Source organism: Schistocerca gregaria, chromosome 7 (assembly GCF_023897955.1).
Source record: "Schistocerca gregaria isolate iqSchGreg1 chromosome 7, iqSchGreg1.2, whole genome shotgun sequence".
NCBI lineage: Eukaryota > Metazoa > Arthropoda > Insecta > Orthoptera > Acrididae > Schistocerca > Schistocerca gregaria.
The window spans coordinates 235,474,005-235,499,287 of record NC_064926.1 but is presented as its reverse complement, the minus strand read 5'-3'; the positions used below and the strand labels follow the sequence as shown (position 1 = coordinate 235,499,287).

General features: G+C 42.2%; 1 protein-coding gene across 1 annotated transcript in view; it reads left to right on the top strand.

The window, feature by feature from the left end:
• The first annotated feature begins 7,605 nt into the window (after positions 1 to 7,605).
• The window catches only part of LOC126281665 (myrosinase 1-like), a 37,511-nt gene continuing 19,833 nt past the window's right edge, over positions 7,606 to 25,283 (top strand). The window contains exons 1-5 of the mRNA XM_049980813.1: positions 7,606 to 7,765; positions 7,913 to 8,043; positions 13,268 to 13,402; positions 21,996 to 22,118; positions 22,203 to 22,383. Of these exons, the coding sequence (XP_049836770.1) occupies positions 7,630 to 7,765; positions 7,913 to 8,043; positions 13,268 to 13,402; positions 21,996 to 22,118; positions 22,203 to 22,383 (706 nt within the window). The 5' untranslated portion in view covers positions 7,606 to 7,629. The remainder of the gene's footprint in view (positions 7,766 to 7,912; positions 8,044 to 13,267; positions 13,403 to 21,995; positions 22,119 to 22,202; positions 22,384 to 25,283) is intronic.

Here is a 25,283-nt window from a genome sequence, read left to right as displayed (position 1 = left end):
TTCCAACCTAGTACCGTAGCGGTCACGCGGCTCCAGACTGAAGCGCCTAGAACCGCTCGGCCACACCGGCCGCCCCAATGGTGTACTAACATGTTATTCAGGAGGTGGTTATAATGTTTTGGGTGACCAATGTTCGTCGTTTTGTAGTTGATCCACTTTTGACCACTAACGGATTGGAAACATCATTCAACGACGCTAGACGCTAGGCAAGCTACAATCTCCAACGACCGCCACTAAGCCAATCCTTCGACAGCATGCGTGACTTTGTACGCTGACGGACAGTAGGAAGAAAGTCTCGCAATGTGATTGTTACTTAGTGAGTGCCACAATCACTGGTGGAGAATATGGAGCTAGCTACTGTTTGGAGACGTGTTACCTTCTAAAAATTCGATGGTCTGTTGCCACGATGGGTGACGGTTTTGGACATGTTTTTCCACCTGCAGTTTATTTCCCTCCTAGAATCCTCTTAAATCTCCAATTACTTCGGTATGAAAGAGAAAAAAATGGTTGAAATGGCTCTGAGCACAATGGGACTTAACATCTGAGGTCATCAGTCTCCTAGAACTTAGAACTATTTAAACCTAACTATCCTAAGGACATCACACACATCCATGCCCGAGGCACGATTCGAACCTGCAACCGTAGCGGTCGCGGGGTTCCAAACAGAAGCGCCTAGAACCGCCCGGCCACTCAGGCCGGCATGAAAGAGAAAAATAATGTGCAAATGGGAACCCTTGTCCGAAATCATTATCCACCAAGGCAACACAGCATGACATCCCTAGGAAACAAGGACTGTCTACGCAAAAGCTGGCTACATTTTCTCCATTGGCGATAGTGGCAGTCACTTGCTAATACTGGATAAGGAATAACATTGCCAGACGTTTCACATACGGGCCGTCAGCGTACGAAGTCACGTTTGCCGCCGAAGGGATGAGCCAGTGGTAGGCGCCGACGCCTGTAACTTCGACGACCTCTAGCGTCATTAGATGACGGTTCGGACACGGGTTACTATTCTCACCCTCCCCTCTAATTTTGTCGTAACTTTTCTGGGACACACTCAGTATTAATGAAATCCGAAAACAAAGAACTATTAACGCATTAACAGTTGTAAACGGACGACAGCCATCATGTACAGAGTGTTGGAAAGAATGCTGTTATGATTTCTCCATATGAAGTATCTACACGGTACTTTCCCAGAAATATGTAAAGATCTTACTCATAGAAGTACCACACAAGTACTTTAATAGAAAACAGAAAATCGTTTTACGATGGGTGTGTAACAAGATCTAAAGTTTCCTTCAGGAATGAAGTTTATTCCTGTGGGCCTGATGGATATGCACAGGACTACAACAAACCCTATGGACGGTATAAACAGGTATAAGATTCGTGCTGAACGGTGCCATAATTATGACGTCATTAAGCAAATGTGGTAATAGTTTGTTACTATCATCATAATGGTCACAGAAGTAAAATTTGTAACGATTGACTAGACAGTCATACAAACTTAAACCACGTTGTAAAATACTACAAGTGGTAATGGAAATCCTGTGGCATCTGAAGGGCAAATATTGTATGGAGATGAATTTGTTACAGGATGTTGCAAAATGATACTTAAACACTTAGAGGTTTTTAAAGGTATGCACAGAGGTAAGTAGCTGCGAATACATTTCTGAAAATATCATTCTAATACAAAGCATGTCTTCCATGACAGATGCTGGGGGATTCTAAACTCAGTACTCTGTGATGAAGAGCTACATGTCATGAATATTTAGCTATTGTCGAAGTAATCAACGTACCTTCTACAGCTGTAACTTAAGCCCAAATCAACTGCTCAAAACGACGACTACCTGTCTTAAAACATGCATTCCACTGTAGCCTTTTTTACAACGACACAGACATCTTACCAGTCTGTTCATCCTCAGTTTATACTGACGATACATTTACCAACGAGGTCACTTAGTACTTGAGGAAGATATCCACCGGTGGTTACCAGGTACTGTTCTTCATAGAAGCCACTAAAATGTCGATGCACAAACAGCAGCTTCATTTGCGTTGCTCATTCAAAAGCTCAAACCGCTGGAATTGCAGTATTTATTTCCTACCATTGCTTCTGTATCTCATAACCTTTGCGATTCTCTGCTGTTAGCGTAATTTTTACCCTATGTGTTCGTGACGCACTGTATTTAGTTGAACGCTAATTGATATGCCATTTAATGTTCAAGTAAATAAAAGAAATACAGTAAGTGCTCAATACCTATAAACTAACCACTAATGCACTCATTTCATGACGTCTGTTATTAGGTAAACAATGTCCCACATTTTACGTATCCTGCCATGTTATTAACATTCTACAGCTTAGAAATATCTCGTGAGAAAGAAGACTAGGAACTCAGAGATTGGAGATGAAAATGGTATTCGCTATATTTAGGATGCTCTGTAGTGTCCTTGGATGAAATTTGCTGACAGTGTTCTCAGTTTCTTTAGAGACTTTATATCTTAAGGTTTTCCTGTACCATTCTGAAACAGCCTGCAAAATGCCACGTACAAAAGGAGTTTCTTGTCTGTGCCTACCAGTCTTGCAACAACTTTAGTACTTATTGCGTGAAGGCTACGTACAGTAGAGGTAATTTTACAGAATGGCCATACGATGCGAAATGTCACGCATTGCCTTCTAAGTATCCCAACACTAAATTAAACTCCCATGTGTATGGATGGAGTAAATACGTAAATCCAGCAATACTATAGATCTTACATAATTACGTTTTCCTTGCCATATACGAATCTCAGCTTTATGTACGATAATTACAGAATCTAAGGAAATGAATTAAAATGTGTCCTGCGGCCGGGACTTAACCCAAGTCCCCTGCTTTCTAACAGATGTGTTATCCATTTCACTACCGTCGCAGTGTAGATAACAGAACCTCACAGACTGCGTTGGTCCAATGACCTCCACAACAATAATTACGATTCACGCCTTCAGCCTATTTTCACTGTATTACATGGTTAGTATTGCCGAGGCAGGATTTACCCATTATGTAAAAATCTGGGGGCTACCCAGTACCGAATAGCCTCAGCAAACGTGACGATTTAAGAAGAGGAAAAAAGGATGAAGCATGAACTGAAGTTTGTGTTAGGGAGAGCACTGGATTAGGGTCCTCTGTGCAGCTGCTCTAACTGTACTGCTACAGTGGTGTAATGGCTAACACATCTGCCTAGTGCGCATGACGACTGGCTTCAAGTCCTCGCCGTGGTACAAATTCTGGTGTATTTCTGCAGCTTCTGCCATTATCCAACAATTTTGTTATTGTGAAGGTCTTAACTATAATATTGGCTGTCAAAACCAACATTGTCTGGGTATTCATTTTGCCAATTTTCTATTAGAAATGAAAACAAAAAATTAACTGCGTTTGTAGTGAAATACCGAAAAAATTCTTTACCATGTATACCTTTCAAATTATAGAACAGTTGTACATAGAAATACACACATTGCTCAAATGTATAAGTACAGTGTCATTGACAGTTTCCGTACACTGGCAGCAACAGCTTCGCACATACACAGTGAGATTTTGTAAACATCTCTGCGGCAACGCATTTTCGTAGTTTTTATACATGGCTACTGTGTTCACCTACAGCCGTTTGCACTTCACAGTCGAAAGCTACCAAAAGAGATTTCAGATGTCGGGGACTTCCTTATACTCACTCAGCCGTAACACCTGTAGCGTTATGAGCATGTAGGAAAGTGATGTGGCTGCCCAGAACTGGCAGGGGGTAGGGTGAGGTTGTTTGTGTGGGCCTGGGCCTCAGGGCGAGGCGTCGCCACCTAAGCCAAAGTTCTGCGGCTGGGCTAGCCTGCATTGTTCAACCAGGTGAAGAGTCGAGCAAAGAGCCGGATATGGGTAAAATCCCACTGTGGGGAATTTTGACGACTTTAGGCCGTTCAAGAGGACAGACAATACTCCAAGAAATGGCGGAGCATCGCACAATCTTAAGGTGGCTAAGTTGGAGCTCTTTGAAATTCGATAATAATTCACCGTCAAGTATTAATGGAAATCCAAATACATTGGTGACCTCAGAAAAAATAACTCACATCCAATGCAACAACAATATTTTCAGTATATTCAAAATTATGGAAGTTAATATTTCACAACGAATAAACAGTATCACAATTAATCTCTGAATTCACAACCTTCAAAAGCTTCATCCTTTTCCAGTATACGATATTTCAGATAATAGCATTGCCCTATTTTTATCATCTCTCAAAAGTTACAGATCTGTATCTATTTGATTTCTTGACTTATTATGTTTCTTATATATTTCATTCTGCAAATGTTGTTAGAACATCATATCCTCCACAATTACGCATCAAATGAATAAGCATTGATACTTCATACCTCGTATACTCGTGTATTTCCTTTACTATTTTTCCAGCAACTTTACTAAATATTAGTTACAACTGATAAAGCAAAATAATGGTAATTGTGGGCGCAGTCAGTCACATGTGTTACCTGAAAACACTTTTCTAAAACAGTGCCAAAAGACTCATCCGAAAAGCAGGTCTAAATAATTGTTTAAACAATACTTAACGACACTTTGCTGCCATTTATTGTGAGCACACTTACTCAAGAAAACTGTTTATCTATTTACGAACAAACCTAAATTAATATTTATTGTGAATAGTCTGAGTGTGATGGAATGTTTATAACATTTCTTTCTTTAAATATTCTTGTAATACATTAGTTCAGCCTAGTAAGTGGTCCATTTGGGTCAAATCATGTATGCAGAAGTTACGTACAGTGTATTTTTGGTGGAATGGGACTTCAGCCAATGGAAAATCAAGCAGTATTGGAACACTATCGGAGTCAAGTGGAGGCTGGGGCTTTTTCCAGTGAAGTACTCAAGGGATTCATTCCACACTTTTACGCTGTGTGCTGAAGGAGTAGACATGCCTGTAGTAATGAGTGGTATTTGATCATGTAGGTGATTGACTCTTGACAGTGAGTGGCCACTACCATGCTTTAACTTCTGATGTTACTGATTTTTCGAGTGTTTGAAGGTCCGCCAGTGTAGGATTCTAAATTTTCCCGCTTGTGTTACACAAATGAGGATAGACAGGGTATGAGTTACTCTTCTTTGTACTTCGTGAATCATCATACCGAACTCTGGACTGTTTTGAGCAGGTCAGTATTTCGTCTAATGTGATTGAGAAACTGATTTACTTTTCACGTATCTTTGATGACAATTCAGTTTGGTGATTGTGCTACCATTCACGTAACGCTCTAAATATAACTTCCCTGCATTTTATAAGCGTTTTTCCTGTCTACATTTTAACTAAATATCGTAGGAGCACTTCCCGTTTATTTGATATGTGCTGTCATGAATAAACATTATTCAACGTAATTCCATTTCGTCTACATCGATTACAAACGTTAGAAAAGAACCCTTGTTATCAAGGTATTCAGTAATCTTCCGTTTTGTATTTCTGTGAATTACATTAACTCGCAATGCTATCCGATACATAAAGTACTTGACTGCAGTGTCACAGCTACCAGGTTACTATTTGCAACGAATTAGCTTGGGGGATGAAGGCAGACGTCTGAGGCTTGACCCTATGACTACACCGAGCTCATCTTTTTAAACAGAGCCGCATTTACCCACGGCAAAGCTTTACCACAGGTAAAGACAAAATAGGTTTGCTTGTATGGGCTGCTAATTACAAAGTCATGTACACAGCAGCATTAGACTTCTGGTACCATCGCTCAATGTCTTAGCAATAAAGAATAAATGGATTAAAATTTCATCCACGATGCGGCATTTTTTCATTCATTTCAGCATTTATGACGTTATATCTTTTCAACTATGTGTCATATAATGATGTATTTGTGTAGGCACGGAATATGTGAATACTGTCTGCAAGATATGTTCTGAACAGAGTTAGTAGAAAATAAGTAATAAATTTAAAGGCCACGCTCAATGCACAAGTTTTTTCGTATGTCAGGGAGATTATAAAGTCTTCCCGTGAACCACCCCGATATAATTTTGCTGGTGCATTTAACGGCATATGCAGATACTGTCTGTAAAATGTTTTCCGAATAGAACTAGTGCTAAATGAATAATAAATGTAAACGTCATGCATGACGCAACACTTCTTTAAGCATTTCATTGTTTATGAAGTCACATCTCCTGAAACATGATCGATATCTATTTATTACTCTGCAGTAGTTGGTGCCTGACAGTTAGGAAGAGACGTGGAACATACAAACATAAACGCATACACACTTACAAGTACGTACGATAGGCAGTCAAATGAAAATCGAACACCCATCACAACGTGCCCTTGGGATGATTCCATTCAAAAGTAATCACTACACGTCTTACGACATTCATCCCACTGGGAGAAGAGGCCATCAATTCCGGATTCCTATAAGATGTTTGTCTGCTGACAGTTCTACATCCGCACCCACGCTTGCATATTTCCATCTAAAACCGACGGTCACGTATATATTTCTTCACGTTTCCAAAGATGTGAACATTGCATGGTGAAGGATGCTGCAGTGATTCCCAGTCAAACTACTGAAGGGCGGCCTTCGTTCAGGTGGCAGTGTGAGGACAGATGTTATGGAATGTAAGGGCTATCTAGACGAGCGTGAAATCACAATGAATGTGCAATACTGTGAAGACACTCTGCAGAAACTATGACACGCCTTGAAGTCCAAACGCCCAGGAATACATCCTGTTGCATCATTACGCCCACCCCATGCTGTCAACTGGGCGACGGCTACGCTTCAGCGGTTTGGTTTGGAAACACTGCAGTAACACCCATGCAGACCGGTTATTTCACAGTGTTATCGCTTGGATGTCGTTGTAATGTGAACGAGGAAGAGAAATACTGGTTGAGGGGAATACATCTGCGGCCAAACGCTTCCTATTAAACAGGGATTGATCGTTTAGTCTCCCAGTGGACTCAATGTCTTAACATGTACAGTGATAGCTTTTGAGTGCATTCCATCTCACTCTTGTGGTTGGTGATTGGTTTTCATTTGACTACCCCTCATACATCCACTTATATAGAATGTGTGGATTAAAATTTGTTTGGGGGAAGGTGTTGGAATTAAAATATTACTGAACAGGTACCCAATTTATGAAATATAACGACCCTTTATCGTTTAGGAAGCTATCTGTTTATAGAATTTTGTTGAGTTGTAGAATTTTTTTGAAGTGTATAGCCAGTTGTTGCCTCTTTAAGGTGGAATTATTATTTAGCTAAGCTATCAGTCATTTATTTCCAGGTAATGGTTGGCAAACTTCCTGTTTCCCAGAATCAGCGTTGCTAATGATCTGATTCCTGCATGATTCCCACAAGAGTTAAATAAGTGGACCTGATAAGAAAGCCTCTGCTGATATCGCTATGTGATCCACAGCTCAACATGTTACTTCAGTACCACTCCGATAATATCGCTAAGAACACAGGCAAACCCTAAAGAAATACGCTGATTAACGAACGATAAAAGAAAATTGTCTGATATTATCTATTTTCAGATATACAAACAACCTCTGACATTTTATCCCAATTACACTATTTATACGCACACCCTGCAGCTGCTCATTCAAAGCCACTGGAGATTTCCAACGATGACGTTGCTGATCACCTTTACGGCCGTGTTAGCCGTTGTTTCCGCACAGACAGCCTCTAATCGATTCCCGGATGACTTCATGTTTGGAGCGGCAACATCCGCATATCAGATCGAAGGAGGATGGAACGAAGATGGTGGGTTCAAAAGTGTGAACTGTATTCATCAGGCAAAGTTCAATATACTGCTTATGGTTCTTATCCAAGACCAAGGCAATAACATATTTCCATGACAATAATTAATAGGTGTGTTATTTATTGTGAAGTTCTTGCGCGCATTTACAGGCAAGGGAGAGAGCATCCAGGACCACTTATTCCACAACCGTCCGCTAGTCGTTGTAGAACAGAACGGGGACGTTGCCTGCGATTCTTACCATAAGTACAAGGAAGATGTTCAGATGCTGAAGGCGCTCAACGTAAGTACAATTTCCATTGGAAAGCATGCTAACTTCTCCTTTTGCAGCGATTAAAAAAAAAAAAAAACTGGTGACATACTTACCCATTATGAGCTCTGTACCCAGTATATCATGGAAGCTACGCTTTTAAAAAAGGTGCACTTGGTCATTTTCTGATATAATTTGCTTTGTGTAAACAGCTATGGGCGAACTTAATGGTGAACCTGAAATACCTACAAAATTATTAAAACCATGCGTAAGAAAATCTATAATCAGGAATGATATTTCTTGCAGATTCATGTAGCTTTCTGAGGGGAAGATAACAAGCAGTTAGTCTAAACAAATAAAATACTAGGTTCATTCGAGAAGTAGTTACCGCATTTTCACTGTAGCAGACAAAGTAGAACTAAAATAAAAGAATTTCCTTAAAACAAAAACCAATGTAAGGAGGGTTGTCATCTACATCTACCTCTACAGCTTCATTTATACTCCACAAGCCACACAACGGTGTGTGGAGTAGGGCACTTTACGTGGCACTGTCATTACCTCACCGGCCGCGGTGGTCGTGCGGTTCTAGGCGGTGCAGTCGGGAACCGTGGGACTGCTACGGTTGCAGGTTCGAATCCTGCCATGGGCATGGATGTGTGTGCTGTCCTTAGGTTAGTTAGGTTTAAGTAGTTCTAAGTTCTATGGGACTGATGACCTACGATGTTAAGTCCCATAGTGCTCAGAATCATTTGAACCAATTTTTTTTTGTCATTACCACCCTTTCCTGTTCTAGTCGCGTATGGTTCGCTGGAAGAACGACTGCCGGAAAGTTTCCGTGCGCACTCGAATCTCTCTGATTTTACATGCGTGATAAAATGGTTCAAATGGCTCTGAGCACTATGGGACACTATGGGACTCAACTTCTGAGGTCCCCTAGAACGTAGAACTACTTACACCTAACTATCCTAAGGACATCACGCACATCCATGCCCGAGGCTGGATTCGAACCGGCGACCGTAGCGGTCACGCGGTTCCAAAGTGCAGCGCCTAGAACCGCACTGCCACTGCGGCCGGCTTACATTCGTGATCCCCTCGGGAGCTATAAGTAGAGGGAAGCAATATATTCGATACCTCATTCAGAAACACACGCTCTCAAAAATTGGACGGCTTGCTACACCGCGATGCAGAACGCCTTGCTTGCAGAGCCTGCTACTTGAGTTTGCTAAACATCACCGCAACGCTATCACGCTTACCAAATAACCTTGTGACGAAACGCGCCGCTCTTCTTTGGATCTTCTTTATCTCCTCTGTCAACCCGACATGGCACGGATCCCACACAGATGAGTAATACTCATGTATAGATCGAACGAGTGTTTTGTAAGCCACCTCCTTTGCTGATGGAATACATTTTCTAACGACTCTCCCAATGAATCTCAATCTGGCACCCGCCTTAGCAACAATTAATTTTGTCTGGTCATTCCACTTCAAATCGTTGCTTACGCATACTCCCAGATATTTTACAGAAGTTACTGCTAACAGTGTTTGTTCTGCTATCATATAATCATACAATAGAGGATGCTTCTTGCTATGTATTCGCAATACATTACGACGTCAATATTCATGGAAATAAAATACTAAACGTATACGACGCGTAAGGAATTATAAACTTGCAATTATCGTCTGAGGCAAACTATGGAAAATTAGGATGAAAAGTGAATCCGAACCCCGCTCGTCACATATACAGGCTAGCGCTGTAACTAGTGTGCCACATTCCCTTTCTTCCGAAACTCTCATAGGTATGCACGTGGTGTCGTGATATACAGTGGTAAACACACACTAATCATCCAGAAAATTGTGCCCATCTATCTAATAGCTTGTAGATCCACCTCTGACACGGAAAACAGCAGCGACGCGCTGTGGCATGTAAGCAGTGGGACCTTGGTAGGTCACTGGAGGTAGTTGGCACCTGGCGAGCTGGAGGGCCAGCACATCCACTGGAACTCGCCACTGTGTTCCTCGAATCACTGCATCTCGCTCCTGGCCTTGTGACATGTCCCATTATCTTGTTGAAAAATGCCACTGCCGTTTAGAAATATGAACTCCATGAAGGGGCGTATGTGGTTTGCAACCAGTGTACCATATGTCTTGGTCGTCATGGTGACTTGCACGAGCTCCATTGGACCCATAGGTGCCAACATGAATGTTCTCCAGAGCATAATGGAGCCGCCGCCAGCTTGTCTGAGTTCTGCAGTACAGGTTTCAAGAAACTGTTGACCTGCAACATAACGGATTCGCGCCTTCCCATCGGCGTGATGAAGAAAGTATCGGGATTCATCAAACGATGCAACGTTCTGCCACTGCCCCAAAGTCCAGTGCTGATGATCACTTGCCCATTTCAGTCGTAGTTGCCGATGTCGTGGAGTTAACAATCGCTCATCCATGATTCGTCGACTGCGGAGGCCCATTGTTAGTGTTCGGTGCACTGTCTGTTCAGGGATCTGTTCAAGCACACTTACACTCGGCCACGCATTAAAGTCTGATGTTAGTTCCGCCACAATTCTCCGCCTATCCAGTTTTACAAGTCTGCCTAGCCTACGACATCGGACACCTCTATTTAAAGGTGGCTGCCAAACCCCATGACGTCTCGACGTTGTTTCACGTTTGTTTCGCCATGTGTTGAAGACCCTCACCACAGAATTCCTCGAGCACTCGACAAGTCGTGCAGATTCCGAAATGCTCGTGCCGAGCCTCCGGGACATCACAATCTGCACTCGATGAAACTCAGTTCACTCGCCTTTCTCCATTCTGCATACGTTCAAATGGTTCAAATGGCTCTGAGCCGTATGGGACTTAACATCTATGGTCATCAGTCCCCTAGAACTTAGAACTTCTTAAACCTAACTAACCTAAGGATAACACACAACACCCAGCCATCACGAGGCAGAGAAAATCCCTGACCCCGGCGGGAATCGAACCCGGGAACCCGGGCGCGGGAAGCGAGAACGCTACCGCACGACCACGAGATGCGGGCCATTCTGCATGCGGACCTCACACTCTGTGATAGTACGTGATTCGAGTGTGTGTCTGATAAGCAGTCATTCACCGTCAGGTGAAGCTGCTATCACCTGTTCGGCCCTTTACCGCTAGTAGGTCGATGGTCATAATGTTCTGGCTCATGAGTGTACGTGTGCGATGTGTGCTTCTCGAGTACTTTGGTATTATTGCGTTACTGCGGAAATCGGAAGGTCATGCGCAGTCTACGCGTTCCTTATTGTCGACAGCGCCTATGTACTTTCATTGTGAATTTTGTGCGCCGCAGGAGCTCTAGCGGCAGAAACTGAAAAAAATTATGCTTCGATTTGAAACGAATTCCAACTAGACGTTCATACGGGGAGGTATGTACATACAAATCTTCGTGATTATTCTGCTGAAGTGCTGTCTTTCTACCATTCTACTGTCGAACGGCACGCGAGAAAAACGAGCATTTAACTTTTTCAGTGCGAGCCCCGATTTCTCTTATTTCATCGTCATGATCATTTTTCCCTATGTAGGTGGCTGCCAACAGAACGTTTTGGCAATCGGAGGAGAAAACTGGTGACTGAAACTTCATGGGAAGATCCCTTCGCAACGAAAAGCGCCTTTGTTTTAATGATTGCCACTACAATTCACCTATCATTTCTATGGAACTCTCTCCCCTATTTAGTGATAAGACAAAACGAGCTGCCCTTCTTTGTACTTTTTCGACATCACCCGTCAGTCCCACCTGATGCGGATCGCACACCGCACACCAATACTCCAGAATAGGGCGGTCAAGCATGGTGTAAGCAGTCTCTTTAGTAGACCTGTTGCACTTTCTGCAAATGAATCGCAGTCCAGTCTTTGGTTTGCTCTACCCACAGTATTATCTATGTGATCGTTCCAAATTAGGTTATTTGTAATTGTAATCCCTAAGTATTTAGTTGAATTTACAGCCTTGAGATTTGTGTGGCTTATCGCGTAATCGAAATTTAGCTGATTTCTTTTAGTTTTCATGTGAATAACTTCACACTTTTTCTTATTCAGGGTCAATTGCCACTTCTCACACCATACAGATATCTTATCTAAATCATTTTTAAAGTTGTTTTGATCATCTGATGACTTTACAGGACGGTATATGACAGCATCATCTGCAAACAATCTAAGACGGCTACTCAGATTGTATGCCGTTAATATAGATCAGAAGCAATACTGGGCCTATAAATCTTCCTTGGGGAATGCCGGATGTTACTTCTGTTTTATTCGATGACTTTCAGTCTATTACTAGGAATTGTTATCTTTCTGACAGAAAATCAGTCGCACAATTGAGGCGATACTCCGTAGGCACGCAGTGTGGTTAGAACGCGCTTGTGAGGAACGGTGTCAAAAGCCTTCTGGAAACCCAAAAATATGGAAACAATTTGACATCCCCTGTCGATAGTACTTACTACTTAATGAGTATAAAGAGCTAGTTGTGTTTCAGAAGAACGATATTCTCTGAAACCGTGCTGACCAGGTGTTAATAAATCGTTTTCTTCGAGGTACTTCATAATTTTCGAATACAGTATATGTTCCAAAACCCAACTGCAAATTTACGTTAGAGATATTATACTTTAATAAATTCAATGCATACACGTTTTTGAAAGTCTGTTTCCAGTGACTACATTTCATTAAATCAGTTTCGGTTATGTAACTGCCGGTTCTTTGTAAAAATTCGTCGTCAGTTTGTACAGAGAAATGAGTGTTTATAGTAATATAGTACTACGTAAGCGGTATGTTTAGTCCTTAATTTTCGGTCTCCACTATCGAATCCAATCATCCATGTAGAAATTATGAGGTAGCATTGTTATGTGTTACACAAGCTTCCCTATCGCATTCTTCGTTTGTATCACTGCGTATTTCTAAATCTCTGTTCATGATTCTAATAGATTTTCAGGATGGTAAATAACTTTCAGGGTCATTTCATTAAACATTCTCTTGGATTACTAAAAGGCAATGAGGTTTAATGTTAAATTTTCTCAATCATATTGGTTTAATTCACAAAGCTCAAAAATATTATTCATTTGTCACCATCCTCAGGCACATTGTTTGTTCTTCTATTATAATGTGTTATCTGGATGTTTACAGTTTCAGTTATGTTTTATTCAACGGATTCAGCGTTAATACATGATTTAATAATGAAATATTAGCTGTCAGTCCACAGACATTTCGTTGCAACCATTAATACTTCGTTGTTGTTCAGGCGGACGTGTATCGATTTTCCATATCCTGGCCACGGGTGTTGCCTAACGGGGACCTCGACGTCATCAACCAGGCTGGTATCGACTACTACAACAACCTTATCAACGAACTGCTAGCCAACGGAATTCAGCCTCTGGTAAGTAGAGAATGGTAGTATTCGCATACTCTTTCTCTTACAGTAAACCTCTCTTCCCTTTAGAAACACTAATAACAGGAATGTAGTGTAATTACAATTGATCCCAATGCGAAAGAAGGAAACAGCATTGGATATTTAAAGCTATGCCAAAGTTAAGGCGGAACAACATGCTAATTGTTCCCAAGCGTAACGTGGCTGAACCTGCTTTACCTGTTTGGATGGCTAGCTCACAACGTAAATGGTCATCGACCATATTCAGTCACCTGTTTTGCATAAAATGATTGATAAACTATAATTTTTATAGAAACAGTTGAAGCACTTAGGCTATATGTACTGAACAGCGCACCTCACAACTATGTACTGGTCATGGTCAAAATTAACAGTAACTGCTTAAAATCATACTCCGAGAAACGAGTCAATCATGCGTGTCTTTCACAGTATGTCGGGCGTAGTGTCCAAGGAGAGCAGAAAGGACATAACAAGAGATTCAGGCACACAGCCGTATGTCATTTTCTATCTAAGTCAACAGGCCATGCTGGTGACTAGAAAGCAACTATCATTAGCAACTATCAGAGAAGCGAATTCTAGATGGTCCATTGCGTCAGTGAGAGTTCTACTGTCGTTAGCAACCTTGGAAGAAATCTGTTTCTAGGTGGTCCATTGCGTTAGTGAGAGTGCATGACGAAGTTAATTTCCTTTAAGTTACGTGCCTTCGTACAGTGGAATGGTACTGAGTTGTAGCACTGTGACCAATGAATCTTGCTGAACATTGATGTTGGCTGGATTAGACTCAAGACTATTCCAGAGGGGAAACAACGGCCATGAACAGTTTGCCAGTATTTGCTCTTCAAAAATTTGAGAAAAATTGCCAAATTTATTACATTCTTTTAAAGTGTAGCTTGATGAATGTGGTGATAAATATTCATACCAATGTATAAGGAACAAAAATATTATACACAATTGGTGATCCCCTCTGTTTCGCATGGGTTTCATTAAGTACCTACGACTGGATAACTTGTCTGGCGTAGAAGTGATAAATTATAGGAAAAAAACGTCCTCGTGAATCATTCTGTGTATTAGTAGAAGCTGCATTAAAATCCCCTCGGTAGCGTCAGTGATTAGTCTGAACATACAAACAGAAATCGCGTGGGAGGCTTTGCTGTTGTTGTGGTCTTCAGTCCTAAGACTTGTTTGATGCAGCTCTCCATGCTAATCTATCCTGTGCAAGCTTCCTCATCTTCCAGTACTTACTGCAACATACATTCTTCTGAATCTGCTTAGTGTATTCATCTCTTGGTCTCCGTCCACGATGTTTACCCCCCACGCTGAACTCCAATACTAAACGGGTGATCCCTTGATGCCTCAGAACATGTCCTACCAACCGGTCCCTTCTTCTTGTCAAGTTGTGCCACAAACTCCTCTCTCCACAATTCTATTGAATACCTCCTAATTAGTTATGTGATCGACACTTCTAATCTTCAGCATTGTTCTGTAGCACCACATTTCGAAAGCTTCTGTTCTCTTCGTGTCCAAACTATTTATCGTCCATGTTTCACTTCCATTCCATACACATACTTTCAGAAACGAGTTCCTGACACTTAAATCTGTACTCAATGTCACAAATTTCTCTTCTTCAGAAACGCTTTCCTTGCCATTGCTAGTCTACATTTTGTATCCTCTCTACTTCGACCATCATCAGTTAGTTTGCTCCCCAAATAGCAAAACTCCTTTACTACTTTAAGCGTCTAATTTCCTAATCAAATTCCCTCAGCATCACCCTATTTAATTCGACGACACTTAATTATCCTCGATTTGCTTTTGTTGATGTTCATCTTGCATCCTACTTTCAAGACACTGTCCATTCCGTTCAATTGCTCTTCCAAGTCCTTTGCTGTCTCTGGCAGAAATACAATGTCGTCAGCGAACCTCTGTGTTTTTATTTCTTCTCCATGGATTTTAATACCTACTCCGAACTTTTCTTTTGTTTCGTTTACTGCTTGCTCAATATGCAGATTGAATAACACTGGGGATAGGCTACAACCCTGTCTCACTCCCTACCTGACCACTGCTTATCTTTGATGCCATTCGACTCTTATAACTGCCATCTGGTTTCTATACAAATTGTAAACAGCCTTTCGCTCCCTGCATTTGACGCCTGTCACCATCAAAATTTGAAAAAGAGTATTCCAGTCAACATTGTCAAAAGCTTTCTCTAACGAATGCTAGAAACATAGGTTAGCCTTTCCTTAATCTACCTTCTAAGATAAGTCGTAGGGTCAGTATTGCCTCACGTGTCCCAACGTTTCTACGAAATCCAAACTGATCGTCCCCGAGGTCAGCTTCTACTAGTTTTTCCATTTGTCTGTAAAGAATTCGCATTAGTATTTTGCAGCTGTGACTTTTTAAACTGATAGTTCGGTAATTTTCACATCTGTCAACACCTGCTTTTTTTGGGATTGGAATTATTATATTCTTCTTGAAGTCTGATGATATTTCGCCTGTCTCACACCTCTTGCTCACCGGATGGTAGACTTTTGTCAGGACTGGCTCTCCCAAGGCCGTCAATAGTCTAATGGAATGTTGTCTAATCCCGGGGCCTTGTTTCGACACAGGTCTTTCAGTGCTCTGTCAAACTCTTCACACAGTATCGTATCGCCCATTTCATCTTCATCTACATCCTCTTCCATTTCCATAATATTGTCCTCAAGTACATAGCCCTTGTATAGACCCGCTATATACTACTTCAATCTTTCTGCTTTCCCTTCTTTTCATAGAACTGGGTTTCCATCTGAGCTCTTGATACTCATACAAGTGGCTCTCTTTTCTCCAAAGGTCCCTTTAATTTTCCTATAGGCAGTATGTATCTTACCCCTAGTCCGATAAGCCTCTACATCCTTACATTTGTCCTCTAGCCATCCCTGCTTAGCCATTTTGCACTTCCTGTCGATCTCATTTTTAGACGTTTGTATTTCTTTTTGCCTGATTCATTTACTGCCTTTTTATATTTTCTCCTTTCATCAATTAAATTCATAATATCTTCTGTTCCCCAAGGATTTCTACTAGCCCTCGTCTTTTTACCTACTTGATCCTCTGCTGCCTTCACTACTTCATCCCTCAGAGCTACCCATTCTTCTTCTACTGTATTTCTTTCTCCCATTCCTGTTAATTGGTCCCTTATGCTCTCCCTGAAACTCTGTACAACCTCTGGTTCTTTCAGTTTACCCAGGTCCCATCTCCTTAAATTCGCACCTTTTTGCAGTTTCTTCAGTTTTAGTCTACTGTTCATAACCAACAGATTGTGGTCAGAGTCCACATTTGCCCCTGGAAATGACTTACAATTTAAAACCTGGTTCCTAAGTCTCTGTCTTACCATTATATAATCTATCTGATACCTCCTAGTATCGCCAGGATTCTCCCATGAGAACAACCTTCTTTCATGATTCTTGAACCAAGTGTTTGCTATGATTAAGTTATGCTCTGTGCAAAATTCTACCAGACGGCTTGTTAAGGAAAAGGAAAAATGCACTATGTTGCGCCACTTCCGAGTTGATTAGCATGTAAATTATGTTTTTGTGGAGTACTCACGTGCAAGGTATTCGTAATAGTCAGGAATGATCATTTTGTTCTTCACTGCATCGAATGTGGCTTCATAACGTAATTGCAGTTAGTGGTACAACAACATTTTCAAGCATTGTACAGCTTTGAAATTACGGTAAATACGTAGAGAAAGGGTAAAGTAGGATTGCTCTGTAGTTCTAAACACTAAACTGCTGGAAATGTATGTAATGGGACCGATGTGGAAGCATGACAATGAGAAGAGAGCGCTTGGTCATCGCGAACAAGTTTAAAAACGAACAGCGTCCTTGATCTTAAAAAAGCAATTCTTTCAGCTTCCGCATGAGCGTTTTTAGGGGAACCAACGGAAATGTATATATGGATGTACGAAACGCCTCCCAGCTATGCTCCTAATAAAGACTACCAATGGCAGTAATGTCAAACATACTTTGCTAACTACCTCGGGGGGACTGCTGGTTAGTACCTATATCTGGCCTACACTTACACAATTTAAGGACTTCCTTGGTGAAGCTCGTGCAAGTAATATATTGCACGTTCTACATGTCAACTGAAGTTAAATGGACTTCGGCGATCTCCAAAAATGTGTTGAAATTGCTCTGAGCACTATGGGACTTAACATCTATGGTCCTCAGTCCCCGAGAACTACTTAAACCTAACTAACCTAAGGACATCACACAACACCCAGTCACCACGAGGCATAGAAAATCGTTGACCCCGTCGGGAATCGAACCCGGGAACCCGGGCGTTGGAAGCGAGAACGCTACCGCACGAGCACGAGCTGCGGTCCGGGCAGCTCCGTTGTGAACTTTTTCCTCGTGATGTTAGCGCAAAGGATAACGGTACATTGGATATTAATATCTGTATGACCGCTTTCTAAGAAGCTCTGAACAAAAATCTCTTTGAAGTATTTACGTCTGGATGGGGTTTCCATACCTTCGTAGAATGTAGAGGGTCTAGTTCTTATCTACAAAAATGGCTTCATGTATAAATTTCACATTGCCTGAATTACTCCCCATAAATGACCGTAAAAGCTTGTGGACTTTCCTGTAATAATACCAAGGTAGACTGGTACAACTCTTATACCTTCGGAGGTGGGCGTGGTCACATAAGACATTTCACAACTACAGCTCTACCAAGGCAACCTAAAATTTTTTTACCAGAAAAAGATTTGGCAATACCGCCATTTATGTCTTCTTAACACTAAAGCTGTTTATTGGACTAGACATGATATTTAGATCTTTAACCATTCCCTTTTGGAATTCCCGAGAGCTATAGATATGCGCCGGCAAGGATGGCCGAGCCGTTCTAGGTGCTACATTCTGAAACCCCGCGACCGCTACGGTCATAGGTTCGATTATGGCCATAGGATGGGAAGTAAGAGACTTTGGTGCTAGACCCATGTGTCATCCACAACCGCAAATCTTTAGGAAATTCAGTATTTCGCGATCCCAGAATACCAACTTCTAGGCGTTACCTCTCACCACGGACAACGCAGTGGCCGATGGCCTTCACGTAACGACCGAGAGCAGCAGCGTTTGCGTAGAGCTGTCAGTCCTAAGAGACAAGCAAGACTGCATGAAATAACAGCAGAAATCAATGGGACTCTTGCAGCAGACGAGCCACGTGAGTGCCTTTCCTACCAACTCGACATCACCTGCGGTACATCTCCTAGGCTGGTGACTCTATTGGCTGGATCCTAGGCAACTTTAAAATCGTGGCCTGGTCAGATCAGTCCCAATTTCAGTTGGTAAGACCTGATGATAGGGTGAGAATGCGACGCAGATCCCGAAGTCTCGGACCCTAGTTGTCATCAGGACACTTTGCAAACTGGTAGTGCTTCCATAATGGTATAGGCCGCGTTTGCGTTTAACAGACTGGGTTCTCTGAATATGCCGCTACCTGGAGACCATTTTCAGCATTCATGGACTTCATGTTCCCAAACAATCCTGGAATTTTTATGAACGACAGTGCGCCATGTCACCGGGCCACAGTCATTCGCGATAGGTTTGAAGAACATTCTGAACCTTTGAGGCGAATGGTTTGGCCACTCAGAGCGCCCGACATTGAACCACATTCAACATTTATGGGACATAAACGAGAGGTCAATTCGAGCAAAACATCCTGCGTCGGCAATACTCTAGCAATTATAGACGGCTATAGAGGCAACATGTTCCAGTATTTCTCCAGGGGACTTCCAATGCCCTGAGGAGTCCCTTCCACTGCAATCTGCTGCACTATGCCGGGTACCAGTCTGACACGATAGTAGGAGGTACATTAACATTTTTCTACATTTACAGCAAGCTGCTATTCGCGAGAAGAAATAAAACTTTTTGTAAATCATTTTATATCCACCTTAGCCGTTGTAGGAAACTACTGTCGCCTACAGTTGACCGGAAGAGAAGATGTAGTGTTGGCGTATAGTTGGTCTTGAACGGACGAGGTAATGATTCCTTTTGTTCAATTTCCTTTACTCAGAGTAATAAGGAATATGTTACACTGCCGAGAATATTCATCGGTTAAATCGAAACGTTAAGCGGTCTGCTCCACGGCGCTTTGTAAGAAGACTAGGCCGCGTGATGGAGATGAATTTGACCCACCATTTTCGCTGACTGCCTTCAACAACACAAGCACTTCATTACACAAACACTTCTGCTTCTAAATAACCTTATCTGAAACAGTGATCGATGATACATGACATGAAAGTATCACACACACCATACTGTTGGCACTTGCCGTGAGGCATACGATCTAATTTCCACGTGATACTGTTTTATCTTACAATGAGTTAGTAAATTATACGAAAAATAACTACCGCATTTGTTGTAAATAAAAAACCTTGAATAAAAACCGTGAATTTATGTTTACTTGTTTACTCCTTTACAATTGGCCTATTACATGTACAACTGCAAAAGGCTTTAGAATCTCATATTAATTAATTATCTCATATTAATTAATTGTTACTGCTTTTATACTATACTATTAGAGAAATTTACTTGCTACTATAGCACAACTGCTATTGACCTCTTTTCTCACCATCAGGCTTATAGTTCTTGCAATATAGTTAACAATACTAAGACTCTCGCCACTGGAAACGGCACCGTGGTTACGATCAAGTATATTGGTTTGGAAGACGATTGTTGAATTCTCCAAATGGCGATCCAGATTTTGTTTCCCGTCATCCCCCTTAATCGATTACTGTTTCAACTGAAAAGGATACATCGGATTTTTTCCAAGTCCTTTCTCATTTCAGTCTTGTCCTCTGCATATAGATACTTCACCGCTGACGATCCTTAAAACTAGTAAATGGAGGGTGAACAAAAAATCCACCGACAGCATTTCGGGAGCTGTTCAGCGATATTTCCTGAGTATTTCCGGTTAAGGGACCGGTGGCCTAAGCTAACTCGTTACAGACTAATAGCAATTCGTTTGGCTCCTTTCCGTCTTTTATCTTTGTATCGTTTTTTTCTCTTCTGACTGGTTTGTGCCGGAACTGCATTCAATGTATCTCTGTAACACTGCTAATGGCGACGTCATACACTGTATGTCTTAATAGAAAACACTTGATCCATTCACTGGCGATACATGTTTTCGACTTGTTGGCAATGGTAAAACACAAGTCACTCTTTTACCTTAAGATAGCATTTATTATGGCCCACATGTGACTCATTTTTTTCGGTTGCATTAGGTGTTTGCTAGAACTGATACACAGCAGTACCTATGGGTTTACTGTTCGTGAGTTTCCCAAAATGTAGTTCGTATAAGGGTTCACTGAATGCAACGGAAGAGTGCCTCTACGACGCCATGTAGAGATATTTACCTTTCAATGCAACCTGATTACGATACTTTGCATCTGTTTCAAGGCTGTTGCCTCATTGAATTAGTGTGCGCTATTACAGATTGTTTCACCGTTGTGAGGACATTTTTCCATAAATGAAAGTAAAAGGGATGACAAATCATAGATATTTCTGGAAACGGAGGAAAAAAAGTCTTATGAAATGTGTCCGGAAATGGTCAGCTGAAATGGCAGATGTCGGTGACGAGTGAAAGTTCCTCTAGCTACGAGGCGTGTGTTACATGTGTGTTGCAGGCGGTATGATTAACGCAGCGTACCTAAGCAGCACAATGGACCGGTATTCATGTAGGGAACAAGCCGACATGGTGTCTGGGTACGGCCAAGCGGATGGAAACAGTCGAGAGGCAGCACGGCTGTACAAAAACATGTACGCTCACTGAGACCGACGACGTTACACAATATTTCAAGTCCTTCCTGGACGCTTGTCTGATCGTGGGTCTCTTCAGACAGATGAACATTGTGTGATATGGTTGGTAACTGCGAGGGTACTTGTTTTGGTGTAGCCGTGCTACCTGTCGACCCGACGTGAATACTGGACCATTCTGCTGCTTAAGTACGCTGCGTTAATGACACCGCCTGCTACACGCAAGGGGATTACGCCTCGTGGTCAGAGGAACTTTCCTGCAACATACAAGTAACACATAGCAAGTGGGCAGAAGAACTTCCATTCATCACAGCCATATGCCATGGGAACGGTGCATTTCGGGATATACGTTCATAGGACGTTTTTCCTCCATTTCCAGTCTGAAATACGTACCTGCTTTTTGTCGGTTCTATTAATGTACACCCCCCCCATAACGTACCAATGGAGGCCATGGGTATCTTATACGAAACTGCTCACATAATATCCCTGAACAACCACCGAAATTTTGTTGGTGCAATTCTTGCTCACTCCGCATATACGGAAACAGACTGAAAAGCTTGCAAGGATAATGAGAGGCAGATTGTGCCAAGAAATAATAATAAAAAAACTTCGATATGTTGCACCGTTTCCGAGTTAATTAGTACTGAATTTAGGCAGTACGGCCATTGCGCACGAATTCAACGGCCATCCAGAGACTGTGTCGCCAAATGTGTTCTTCGTTTGGTTTCATAAAAGCGAGCGAGAAAGCGATGAAAATACGCAGTTTTATAAAGTTTGACACTACTGTATGCCGCCTGCAGGTAACGATGTACCACTGGGACCTCCCTCAAGCACTGCAGTACATCGGAGGCTGGCCCAACGAGTTGCTGGCTGACTACTTCGTTGAATACGCCAGGATACTCTTCGAAAACTTCGGAGATAGGGTAAGTAAAAGTTTCAGTGTACCTGCAGCCTCATATCAGTTTTACTTTACCTGGCAGAATAATTGACAATCTATGGTTCCACAGGTGAAATGGTGGATCACATTCAACGAGCCCAATCAGTTCGTGCATGGCTACGTGGTGCCGTGGACCGCACCAGGTCTGCGAGCACCGGGCATCGGCGACTACCTGGCCACACACACCGTCATCAAAGCTCACGCCCGGGTCTGGCACCTCTACGATGAGCAGTACAGAGCCACACAGAACGGTCAGTGCCTCATGACAACATGCATGTCCCTTTCGATAGTGACAAATACAATAAAGAGTTCAAGCTGTCATAAACGCAAAAGGGTGAATACCACCTATTTTAATCTTCGGATTCTTTTGACCAGATTTGTAAGCGAGGTAGGGATGACCTGGGAATCAGGCAAGCATCGTCACTGCCTACAAGTGGTGAAGTCCACTGACAAGTGGGTCTGAGAAAGAGCTGTTTGTTATGGCCTGTCTCATGGGAATAAGAATCTCGGAAACTGCTGTTTTTGCGCAGTTTTCACGGACAATGTCTGAAGGTCGTCCAATTACTAAGTAGGTGACAAGGTTTTCTAAGTCCATGCTTCATTACGGAACGTTGACGTCAGACATTTAACAGTTCTGCACATTACCATAGACGGGGATATGCCGCAGATCTTATGAAAGAGTGCAACGCTGATGCAATTACGACTGTGTCAGGGCACAAGGATTAGTGTACATTGTTGAAAATTAGTCTTTGCATCAACAGACACCGATGGGTTCCCATCCTAACCTAACGACAATGTAATTAGGATTGCGTGTGGGTCCCGCAGTAATCGAAACGTGTCTCCTGGTCGGTAGAATAACGTTACTTGCTACACACTTGGTCCACGCTTGTGCTTGAATACTCCGTCATCCGGGCACCACATGTTCATAGGCCGCTGGGGCTAACAACAGGCTATGGAGGACTTTCCCCTGGCTTACATCGCACACATACCATTAAACTAAGACACCACTAAAGTTGCGGACTATGTTAACTTTTTTTCACCTCCAAGACTGGTATCGTGGTACAGTTGTTTGGGAAGGATGAAAGTAAATTCACATTGATTCCTTGGGTAGCAAATTAGCCTCATTCGAACCTGATGAAAATCATCTCTGATGTTATCTGGTCGTAGATCCTCACCCACAGACCACCGCTGTTGCGTAGATATCTGGTGCCATATATCTCTGAATAACTTGGAAGTACGTGTCGATTCGATGAAAACTGAAACAGCTGCTATAACTTATTAAATAGGCCTACAAACATGCTATCAAGCAGGTGGTCAAATTGTTTTGGGTCCTCAGGGCACCGCAAAACATGGATGGAAGAGTCATTCTATAGTTGACGACAGTGGTTAAAGATAAGTTACCAACTGAATTAGAGCTATCTTCCAAACTTCGTTTTCTCCGGACAATGTTGGCGATACACTTTCGCGCGGACTGCTCGAGACAATGAACGTGTAGGGCAAACATTCTCACACATTATTGCTCAACTGCAGCCTTCGTAACAAGGAGACTAGTCTGCGCTGATCTAAGGCATAAACATCTACCTCGACGGCATTGCTATTGTGGCCTCACTTCACTGTACCTAAAGCTACTTCTTACGTAATATGTTTCATATGTCGATACGGCATTGGCATGCACATCAGTTCTGCCTCGGTTAAGCTTAAAATAACATGAAGCAGGGACCAGCACTGGATGCTCATTGGATACTTTACGAGCAACTGACAGTTATATGGCATGTCATTCAGTATTTGACCATTGATGGCTCTTCTCTGCCGCATTAGTCGAATAATGGTAGTGAACTGATACTTTGTTGTAGACAATGTACAGTATGTATTCGAGGTTCAGAAATCAGATTTTTGGAACCTTATTTCCATTAGCAAAGTGTCATTTCATTTTTAAAAAATCAGTCCTTTTACAGCAACCATTGCCCGTGGAATGGTAGATTGTTCCTCATAAAATTATGGCCACACTTTTCGGCTCATGCGTCCACATAGACGATAACCGCTGGCGACCATTCTACTCCTTATCCGCTACCTGTCAACCAGCGAAGAAGTATGATAACTCATCGACTGTTGGGATCCAAAAAACAATCCGCGAATAAGTTACTGAGCTTTGTGTTGTCTACACGCCTATACCCCCTATTTCGTGAGAGACTATGACGAGACATATTATCAACAATGTGGTACTCACAGAAGTTAACAACTGACTCAAATTTCAACTGAATTCTGGTACTGAAGTCGTACCTCTGACAAAGTGAGATTAGAAATGTTCAATGCCTGCACCATCTCGGAGATCGGTGAATTGCGGCCTAACCGTAATAAAGCGCGCTGACGTCCAAGTGTGGCACTTTGAATACTTGACTACAACGATGTAGGCCTTTACCAAGTTCCACGATATGAAGTTATTTCAACCAATTCCTTTTCTCGTGGCGCAGATAAGTTGTTTTTCTAACACAAAAGCTACCTCTCACCCAGTAGTTGATGGGCAATCTGTGTTTTATTGTAGTAAACGTAGGTATTGGCAACTTAATATATGAAATAATCAGCAAGAAGATATTGTAATTGGCGCAAGATGGCAGGAGTTCCCGCAGTGTATGGACACAGGGAAAACGAAGAAAGCTGCAGTCGAAAAAAAAGTCATACTGGCGAGCAGTATCTTACTTCATCAATAGCTACGAGACAATCAGGTATATTCTCCATTGATAACAGTATGCATTCCCTAGAAATTTTTCAAGAGTTCACTTGAAGTCTTATTCCTTCCTCTATCTCTTTGCTTCGCAAGTTTCTTTCACCATATGCAGCGTTGTTATCTGCTAATATGTAATTAAATGACAAGTGGACTTGTGATCACATGCGCACTGTCCTTCAGAGTGCTCAGTCACATGTACATGTCCTCGAGTGGAAGCAACAGTTACATGTTCCGCTGCCGAGCGAAAATTTCGTTCTGGAAAGTGCCCCCAGGCTAAGCCATGTCTCCGCAATATCATTTCTTCGAGGAGTGCAAGGTTCGCAGGAGAGCTTCTGTCAAGTTTAAGAGATAGGAGACGAGGTACTGGGGGGCTTAAAGCTGTGAGGGTGGGACGTCAGTTGTGCTCGGGTAGCTCAGTCGGTGTAG